Source organism: Drosophila biarmipes, chromosome 2L (assembly GCF_025231255.1).
Source record: "Drosophila biarmipes strain raj3 chromosome 2L, RU_DBia_V1.1, whole genome shotgun sequence".
Taxonomy (NCBI): Eukaryota; Metazoa; Arthropoda; class Insecta; order Diptera; family Drosophilidae; genus Drosophila; species Drosophila biarmipes.
The window spans coordinates 8,033,097-8,042,222 of record NC_066612.1 but is presented as its reverse complement, the minus strand read 5'-3'; the positions used below and the strand labels follow the sequence as shown (position 1 = coordinate 8,042,222).

General features: G+C 42.9%; 4 protein-coding genes across 4 annotated transcripts; 2 read left to right on the top strand and 2 right to left on the bottom strand.

The window, feature by feature from the left end:
- Window positions 1-163: 163 nt before the first annotated feature.
- Window positions 164-1,191, top strand: LOC108027750 (rRNA-processing protein UTP23 homolog). The gene is made up of 3 exons (XM_017099302.2): window positions 164-347; window positions 411-611; window positions 729-1,191. The coding sequence occupies exons 1-3, from the start codon at window positions 228-230 to the stop codon at window positions 1,140-1,142; spliced, it is 735 nt and encodes a 244-aa protein (XP_016954791.1). The 5' UTR covers window positions 164-227; the 3' UTR covers window positions 1,143-1,191.
- Window positions 1,192-1,454: 263 nt separating this feature from the next.
- Window positions 1,455-2,621, bottom strand: LOC108027752 (dehydrogenase/reductase SDR family member 7). The gene has a single exon (XM_017099305.3). The coding sequence runs from the start codon at window positions 2,541-2,543 to the stop codon at window positions 1,578-1,580; it is 966 nt and encodes a 321-aa protein (XP_016954794.1). The 5' UTR covers window positions 2,544-2,621; the 3' UTR covers window positions 1,455-1,577.
- Window positions 2,622-2,981: 360 nt separating this feature from the next.
- Window positions 2,982-3,821, bottom strand: LOC108027751 (exosome complex component RRP40). The gene has a single exon (XM_017099303.3). The coding sequence runs from the start codon at window positions 3,732-3,734 to the stop codon at window positions 3,036-3,038; it is 699 nt and encodes a 232-aa protein (XP_016954792.1). The 5' UTR covers window positions 3,735-3,821; the 3' UTR covers window positions 2,982-3,035.
- Window positions 3,822-4,556: 735 nt separating this feature from the next.
- On the top strand, window positions 4,557-8,345 carry LOC108027749 (enolase). The gene is made up of 3 exons (XM_017099301.3): window positions 4,557-4,723; window positions 5,352-5,534; window positions 6,788-8,345. The coding sequence occupies exons 2-3, from the start codon at window positions 5,389-5,391 to the stop codon at window positions 8,100-8,102; spliced, it is 1,461 nt and encodes a 486-aa protein (XP_016954790.2). The 5' UTR covers window positions 4,557-4,723; window positions 5,352-5,388; the 3' UTR covers window positions 8,103-8,345.
- Window positions 8,346-9,126: the final 781 nt, after the last annotated feature.

The window sequence follows — 9,126 nt, the reverse complement described above, 5'->3', positions numbered from 1 at the left end:
ATGGGGTGAATTGTTTCAAGAGGGTTGAAAATGCATTCTCTGCTCGTTCCCGGAAATGGCGCAAAATGTTAAATATTTTGAATTTACATTACAGCACGCTGTTAGTCATGGCAGAGCTGTTAGGCGCATATGAGCTGTTAATTCAAAACAGCTGATTTTCGACGTTTCCAACACTGGTATTGGCACGCTGTTTTGTTTATATGGAAATCGAGTAAATATTTCAAAATATGAAAATATCACGTTTCAAGAAGTCCCACAAAACATTGGTGTTTTTTGCCACCAATTTTGATTATCGGGAACCCTACCAAGTGCTAATTGATGCCACCTTCTGCCAGGCTGCTTTGCAGGTGAGTTTTGCCGTAACAAAACTTGTTGATCAAATCAACTTAGAAAGACTTCTTAATTTTCAGCAAAAAATTGGCATAGATGAGCAGATTAAGAAGTACTTTCAATGTGGAGTCAAACTGCTGACCACGCAGTGCGTTATCCTGGAGGCAGAATCCTTGGGAGCTCCTCTCACCGGAGCCACCTCGATCGTCAAGCGATTCCATGTCCACAAGTGCGGACACGAGGGAAAACCAGTGGCTGCCGCCGAGTGCATTAAATCTATGGTAAATTATGGAATAGTGAATATGTTCTTTTCCAAAGGGAGCCATAATCTATAGTAATATAATATTGTTTGCTTTAAAAGTTTATATGCATTATATTTAATTATAATCTTTTTTCAGACCAAAGACAATCGCTACATAGTAGCCTCGCAGGACCGCCTGCTGCAGGAGAGTCTTCGCAAGATCCCCGGACGTTGTCTACTGTATCTACACAAAGCCACTCCAGTTCTGGAAGCCCCCTCTAAAGCCTCCAAAAAGTGGGTGCAACGCCGCGCCAAGAACTTGATGCTGGGCAAGCAGGTCGAGAAAATCGACTATATGAAGGAGAAGCAGGGTCTTAAGCCAGCTGAAACTGCGGTTAAACCCAAGAAGCACAAAGGACCCAAGAACCCAAATCCACTGTCCTGCAAAAAGAGCAAAAAGGAAAAGGAAAAACCACAGCTCAAAGGAGTCGAGCAGACCGCAATAACCAAGGCGAAACGAAAACGTGTCAAAATACCCGCTCATGTCAAGGCAGCGTTGAAAAAAGATTAGATTTAATTTGGTTAAACGACTAGATAAATATACGATAATAGAAAGTAAACTGCAGCAGAAAACATGACAATATAATTAGGGTTAGCTGAGCATATTTAAAATTTTGAATTTTATAATTGCAGAAAAATTGCTTTGGCAATCAAGGAGGTAATAACTTTTTAAAACTGGCAGGAAATATAACTTGCGTCTTATCGGCAGAGATTTCTTTATTAGCTTACCATAATATTTCCCTCGCTCTCCGATTGCATCGAAGAAACTGTTCAGCTCCCACTGTGCCTATCAAGATTATCGCAATTTAAACACTCACTGTACTTAATCTCGTGTACATATTTATACATTTTTTTATATAGTTAAACATTGTACAATAGTATAAGAGTTGACTGAGAGCCGTTAATAGGAGGGAGAGGGCAAGGGCGGGGCGCTTGACAGATCTTATCACAGTTTGCCTTCGCGAATCTTGTTCAGCGTCTTCTCGGTCATGAACTGAGCCAGGATCTTGCTCAACGTGGGATTGCGGGCGCAGTAGGCCAACATGTTGACGGGGAAGAGACCACACCAGGTGAGATCCATCTTATTGGCCAGGGCAACGGCGAAGAGATCACCGCACCTCTGGGCTGTCATCCGCTTTTGATTGGCCGTACTGAGACCCACCTTTCCACCCTGCTCGCCGGTAAAGGCTTCCTGCAGAAAGTCGGTGGCAATGGGTCCAGGTGCAAAGAGGGACACGTCCAGCTTACGCATTTCCACCTTCAGGGAGAGCAAATAGGCGTTCAAAGCGTGCTTGGCAGCGCAATAGGTGGGTGAAAATGGCACCGGACTGAAGCCGGCGATGCTGGAGGTGGCAGCGATGTGACCTCTGCCGCCATTCTGCTCCACAAAGTAGCGCACCACCAGACGGCTAAGATGGACCACGGAGAAGACATCCAGTTCGAAGAGCTCCCGATCCACCTGGATCTCCACTTCGGTCCAACTAGCTCGCTGAGATCGACCTGCATTGTTGACAAGGACATCCAGCCGATGGAAGTGATTGAGCACCGTGTTGAGATGTGATTTATGCTCATCGATTTCGAGCATATCCATTTGGATGACCAGCACATCCTTGGTGGCCAGCAATCCCCGAGCAGCAGCCAGGCATTCCTCCTTAACCTGCTCCAGTTGCTCAATCCTTCGCGCACTCAGTACCAATTTCACTCCATGCTTGGCCAAACTGAGAGCCAGAGCCCGACCGATTCCGCTCGAGGCACCTGTTATCCAAACCACCTGCCCGCGCATCGAAGTCAAGGAGACTCCGAAGCGGGATTTGTACCACAGCGCCACATTGCAGTCCAGCACGATCCAAAGGAGCACGTAGACAACATAATAGAGCACCAGCAGCAGCAGCAGAAACTCCAGGAAGGTCATCTCGATGGCTTTGGGTGGCGCTGTTGGGCAGGAGAAACCTTTGTCCTCTGCCGGAACGTAAGACACTGAAAGCGGGTTTTCGCCTACGACAAAAATCAGTGCTAAGTGGGTCCGATCGGATCAGCTGGTCGTGGGTATCAGTGATGACGCCGTGACCGTAGAAAGTCAATCATACTTCTTAGTTATCAAAATATATTTATTTGTTCTGTTCTCTTTTCTAAAACCCTCTTCATTTTCATTTCAAAATGAATTTTTAAGATGTATGCATTTTTAGGCCCTCGGAAAGAAATAATATTCTTGCGAAAAGAACAAATATATGATTACAAAAAGCTTTCCAACCTTCTCATCTCTGATATGTGTTTCCTTTTACGTAAACGAAAGTAAAGAAATCTTTCAACACTCCGCCTCTGCGCTAACAGTCGCATCAAAATTCAAGTATAAACTTTGACTATACTTTTTTAATATAAAATGTAAGTAATCTAAGAACTAACGCTAAGCCTGCAGAAAGTCGCCCAGATTGTCGCATATCTTGTCGATTTCCGCGCAGCCCGACTGCTCCAGAGCCACAATGGCATTGGCCAGCGCGATGGTTTCTCTCAGTGAATGGGCCTTTAGCCAGATCCTTCCGTTGACGCCTACAGCGATTTCGTAGGGCAGTTCCCGGGTAAGAGCGGCGAGAACAGGGCAGTTTTCCCGCAGCAACATCCTGCCCAGGTTCAAACTGCACTTAAAGAAGAATCCCTCGGTGAGGACGCCAAGTTTGCCACGTTTTCCCACGGAATTGACGCAGACCAGCTCCGGTTCTATATCCGCACTGGCGTTGAGGACCCTGGCGTAGATCAGATCTCCGGGATTCAAGTCCGGGCGATTCTTTTTGGTGGCCGCCTCGAAGGCAAGATATGAGATGGAAGCCGTGTCGGCTGCTCCGATGTCCACGCGATACAGATCACCCGCCTTGGAGCGAACTATACCCAGGACAAGATCTCCACGGGCTGGGATGTACCGCCTCTGGTAGTTGTCCACCCAGAAAGTACTGGGCTCCTTGTGGCGAAGTGGACCCGCCTTGCTGGCCACCACCGTGTCGTCCTGTCGCCGCAGTCCTGGCCCCAGTATCACTCGCTTGCTCTTGGCCAACTCCTCTATAGTCGCAATCCGCTCGCCAGGCATCACAATTGTGCTCGTTGTGGTCATTTTAGGGGATTCTTTCCGGCTTTTAGGAACTCCAAGTCTAAACAAAAAATCCGCGTGTGTCTTTCAAAACATATGGTTGAAATGAGACGTTATCCAACACTCCGGCTTTGGTAGCCCTGGTCTTAACAGCTTGGTCTAACAGTTTTAGTTTCTTTATGTTAAATCATCAGCTGGTCTATTGCTGTTAACCTAACATTTGTTTATAATGGCTAACTTAAACTTTTTAAAAGTCTAATAATATAACTATTGTCTTTTAAAAACATGCTGGTTAAGTAAAGGACTTACAACTGCAAGCAATAACCATGCACAAATTATTACTAGGAACTGTAGTTTAAATTAGTAAATGTCCCCCCCTTATATACAACATTTTTCAAATTAGCAGATGTATAAAAATAGTAAAGTTGTTTGTGATCTAATTATTAAAATCCCTTAAGTACACACAAATCAATCGCATTTCCAGTTGGTATTTTATACGCTGACTTCTCCACTTTTTTTTAAATTTACCGCCTTTTTAACATAAGTTATAATTTAAATATAAGTTATGTTAATTGATTTATATTTATAAATAGCTCAGTCAGCTGTGTTGCTATAAACATAATCGTATGTTTTGTTAAAAACCGCCTTGGCATTTATTTTCTCTAATTTATGGCTGCTAAAAAGCGTGAACAACAATACATTGTGACTTTGAATGACCGACCTGAACGACCAGAAACCTGGGAAAGTTGTTCTTACACGCATTTCAATACTCTCGTCTGGATGTCATTATATAGTTTATGCTTTAATTAACGATTAACTTTGACATTATTTCTTGCGCTCTTCTAGATAGACATGCGATCCACCGCTGCGTGTGGAAGTCAATTCCTCTAACCTTGTCCGAAGGTCAATTTTCCCCAAAAAATATAGGAATAATACCAAAAGTAACAACAACTAAGGGAAAACGCACCCCCACATTCAAAACCGGCGAGCACCTGGAAACGCATACTTATAAAGTGAGTGTTCTCTCTTTTCGCATTCACACTCTTTATAGAGGTGGGTTAAAACATCGATTACACTACATTTATTTTTGTTGTGTAAGTTTTTTAAATAGTTGTAAAATAATAATTTTAGTTTTAGTTAAGCAGTTTTTATTTTTATATTGAAGCTTGAACAGGGTATAGAAGTGGCCTTAAACAAAAAAATTATTACCAGTTAAGGTCTTATTTTCGAATATAATTTTAAGTCTGATAAATTTTGATTTTTGTAAAGAAACAGTTTTTTTTTCACTGGCAAATACAAGATACTTTTTTGATAAGATACGGTTTTATAAAGATACTTTGTGAAAGTCAGGTCAAAAACGAGCACTTTCGAACCCTCTGCAATTTTCACGAAACAAAAAATGATTATGTAATATATTTTTTTTAGCTGTAAACCAATTAAATGAATATAAATTATTTTGTTTTATTGTTCTGTGTTGCATAAGTAGATTTATTATTATCGCAATGCTTATAATGGAGTTATGTTTACAATAAACGAGGTATACACATAAGACTAAAAGCCAAAATCAAACAGTTAATTAAAAATTTTTAATTTTTATAAATAAGCGATTGCATATTTTTTACTAATCGATATTATTGCCAGCTCTAGATTCTCTCAGCCGCTCCTCAAGTTCCACACAATGGCGCACTTTCTGACGCTGCGTTGGGCTCTCCCCAGAGTTTTGTCGGGCAGCGAAAAGTCGGCGAGCGTTTTCAGAAGCAAATCAGCAGCCAGCCAGCTCTCATCTGGATTCAAATTTCTGCAGTTCTTCAGTAACAGTACTTGGTATGTATAATTGTGAAATGAGTGTGTGTGCGTGGGTCCAGCTTAATAAAATATTTAACTATTTTATCTGCCAAGTTCGCGTAGATAAGCCCATTTAATAGACTTTGATAGGAATCAAACACATTTCTGCCAGCCATTTCTGGGCGGTTATCTAACAAATTGTTCTGTGCAAATTTTCAAGTGGGTTATTTTCGTATATTTCCAATCGATCTAATTGCACAAATCAAATAATCTAAATTGGCAGCAAATTGTCATATCGCAGTAAATAAATACTTTCGTTTTTCGCAACATTTCCACGTACTCCGGCTTTACTGAGTGCCTCACTCTGGGTCTGACCTTTAAAAGTAGCTTAGAGGTCATTCGGTTGTTCGCCGAGAGAAATGTGAAAACCTCTCCCACTGAGTCGTTGGGAAAACGGGAAATGCCGCGCGTGTCATTGACTCTAAATAATTTTAGAAATATTTTACTGAAATCTGAAGACAAATTAAATATAGAAAACCGCGGGGGAGTTTTCTAGAAGATTTCTTGGAGAAAGTTACACCACTCATCGCTCGAATTGCAAGCGATTTTTTTTGCTCTCAACTTTAAAAACTTTGTCAATCTTTAGGTACTTTAAATTCAAACTTTAAAGTGTAAACCAATTATGTAGATACATATACCAACACCTGCAAACTTTAAGATACATTTCAAAATTTAAAAAATTCAAAGTACATTTAAAGCTTTTTATAAGTAGATACATATTAACTATCTAGGATATTTTTTTTATTATCATTTAGATATTTAAAAAAAGAGAACAATCAAATGTTATATTAAATTAGAATAGATTTTATTTCAAAATAAATACTTTGATGCTTATACATACACTTAATTTTTTAAGAAACCATTTAAGAAAAAAATATCTAAAAAAATGTTCTTACATTTCTATTAAAACTAACGTTCAATCAAGGAAAAAATTTAAATATTTTTGAAATATGTCAGGATGTTTTACAGTACAATGTGCATCTTATGTACCTTTAAAAAATGTCCTAACCAAGTAGTCTTTGAAATATTAAAAAACAGAACAACTTAAAAGTGTAGTGAAAAGTAATAAATAAAAAATGTCTGGGATTTCTGGAATATTTTGGAGTACTTACAACAATCTGGACGACCCTTATCTGCGGTCAGCTGTTGTTATTTTTTGAACACCATGCCCAGATTGACACTTGATAACCCAAACACTAATTCGCTTTCCTCGTGGACTTTGATTTTTGCAGTGCCAGCGACGAGATGACCATTAAAGCTATCAAGGCCCGTCAGATCTACGACTCCCGTGGCAACCCCACCGTGGAGGTCGACCTGACCACCGAGCTGGGACTCTTCCGTGCCGCCGTGCCCTCCGGTGCCTCCACCGGCGTCCACGAGGCCCTGGAGCTGCGCGACAACGACAAGGCCAACTACCATGGCAAGTCGGTGCTGAAGGCTGTCGGCCATGTCAACGACACCCTGGGACCCGAGCTGATCAAGGCCAATCTGGATGTGGTCGATCAGGCGGCCATCGACAACTTCATGATCAAGTTGGACGGCACCGAGAACAAGAGCAAGTTCGGAGCCAACGCCATCCTGGGTGTTTCCCTGGCCGTGGCCAAGGCCGGAGCCGCCAAGAAGGCCGTGCCCCTGTACAAACACATTGCCGATCTGGCTGGCAACAAGGAGATCATCCTCCCCGTGCCCGCTTTCAACGTGATCAACGGTGGCAGCCACGCCGGCAACAAGCTGGCCATGCAGGAGTTCATGATCCTGCCCACCGGTGCCACCACCTTCACCGAGGCCATGAAGATGGGCTCTGAGGTGTACCACCACCTGAAGAACGTCATCAAGGCCAAGTTCGGTCTGGATGCCACCGCCGTGGGTGATGAGGGTGGCTTCGCCCCCAACATTCAGTCCAACAAGGAGGCCCTGAACCTGATCAGCGATGCCATCGCCAAGGCCGGCTACACCGGCAAGATCGAGATCGGCATGGATGTGGCTGCCTCTGAGTTTTACAAGGATGGCCAGTACGATCTGGACTTCAAGAACGAGAAGAGCGACAAGTCGCAGTGGCTGCCGGCCGACAAGCTGGCCAACCTGTACCAGGAGTTCATCAAGGACTTCCCCATCGTCTCGATCGAGGATCCCTTCGACCAGGACCATTGGGAGGCGTGGACCAACCTGACCGGCTCCACCCAGATCCAGATCGTGGGCGATGATCTGACCGTGACCAACCCCAAGCGCATTGCCACCGCCGTGGAGAAGAAGGCCTGCAACTGCCTGCTGCTGAAGGTGAACCAGATCGGTACCGTCACCGAGTCCATTGCCGCCCATCTGCTGGCCAAGAAGAACGGCTGGGGCACCATGGTCTCTCACCGTTCCGGCGAGACCGAGGACTCGTTCATCGGCGACCTGGTCGTCGGCCTGTCCACCGGACAGATCAAGACCGGTGCTCCCTGCCGCTCGGAGCGTCTGGCCAAGTACAACCAGATCCTGCGCATCGAGGAGGAGATCGGCGCTGGCGTCAAGTTCGCCGGCAAGAACTTCAGGAAGCCCCAGTAAGCGTGGGCCACTTCAAAATTCCAACCACACCAACCAGCCCCCATCGCATGAGATCTGGATCTTGAGGAGAGGGACGCAGCTGGACGAATAAGATCCAAGGACGTTTGTGTCTGGCGCACAAATGAATCAGAATTAAATTACCAAAACCGTTTGCTGTCTCTACGCTTCGTTATTAGACATTATTATTAATGTTAAACCTTGATCTAATCATTATTTATAAAAAGAAAACTTCAAAAAACACTATGTACGAGATTTTTGGTCAGTTGTCAGGAGAGCTTGTCATATCTTCAATGTAGTCGCTGTAATTGTTTTCAAATTATATGCTACACTCACCCCCAAAACACAGATACAGACAGTTACTCACTTCAGAAATGGTTACAAAATTATTGTTGAGACATAGAATTTAAGCAGAAAGCCGTTAAAAGTCATGCTCATCGAATACACGGTGTTCAGTAGTCGAGATCCCACAGGAGGAACAGTACACCAAATATAACACATATTGAGAATGCGTACAAATATTCAATTTGTTAGTTGATGTGAAATAAAAAATACAAAAAAAAATCCACTCGAGTTGTTTTCGAATAATTTTGAAAATTTTAGAGTTGCCAGATGGATTGTTTAAAACAAGTAAAGTATACATATTTATTATAGAATAGACTAGATCTACATTCTACATTTTGTCAGGCTAGGAAATCCATTTCCAGAAAACATCAGTCGACTAAAGGATGCGATGAAATCATTTTAAATTAAAGGAAACTAAACTTTTTAGCTTCCTGGGGGAAAAAAGAAGGGTTAATGGAGGAGGATTATATATACGGTGGAACATAGATGAGGTTTTTCTGAAGGACAGAGGATATCAAGTCGACTGCTTTAGAAGTATACTTGCTCCTGTTTCCCTCCCTGTCTCGGTAATCTGCGGGGACGGGGTTATGTGGGCGTGGCAGGGTTTATTTCAGATTTTCCGGAAATGTCTTTCCGCCTTAGATTTGAATTTCATTTTCGTAAGGCGGTTAATGTTATTCTC

What these genes read in the sequence shown, in the direction of transcription:
- LOC108027750 (XM_017099302.2), top strand. Translation starts at nt 228, where the DNA reads ATGAAAATATCACGTTTCAAGAAGTCCCACAAAACATTGGTGTTTTTT. An exon ending in TCTGCCAGGCTGCTTTGCAG is followed by an intron (nt 348 to 410) that starts GTGAGTTTTGCC and finishes CTTAATTTTCAG; the next exon opens with CAAAAAATTGGCATAGATGA. An exon ending in CCGAGTGCATTAAATCTATG is followed by an intron (nt 612 to 728) that starts GTAAATTATGGA and finishes ATCTTTTTTCAG; the next exon opens with ACCAAAGACAATCGCTACAT.
- LOC108027752 (XM_017099305.3), bottom strand. Translation starts at nt 2,543, where the DNA reads ATGACCTTCCTGGAGTTTCTGCTGCTGCTGCTGGTGCTCTATTATGTT.
- LOC108027749 (XM_017099301.3), top strand. Translation starts at nt 5,389, where the DNA reads ATGGCGCACTTTCTGACGCTGCGTTGGGCTCTCCCCAGAGTTTTGTCG. An exon ending in TTCTTCAGTAACAGTACTTG is followed by an intron (nt 5,535 to 6,787) that starts GTATGTATAATT and finishes TGATTTTTGCAG; the next exon opens with TGCCAGCGACGAGATGACCA.
- LOC108027751 (XM_017099303.3), bottom strand. Translation starts at nt 3,734, where the DNA reads ATGACCACAACGAGCACAATTGTGATGCCTGGCGAGCGGATTGCGACT.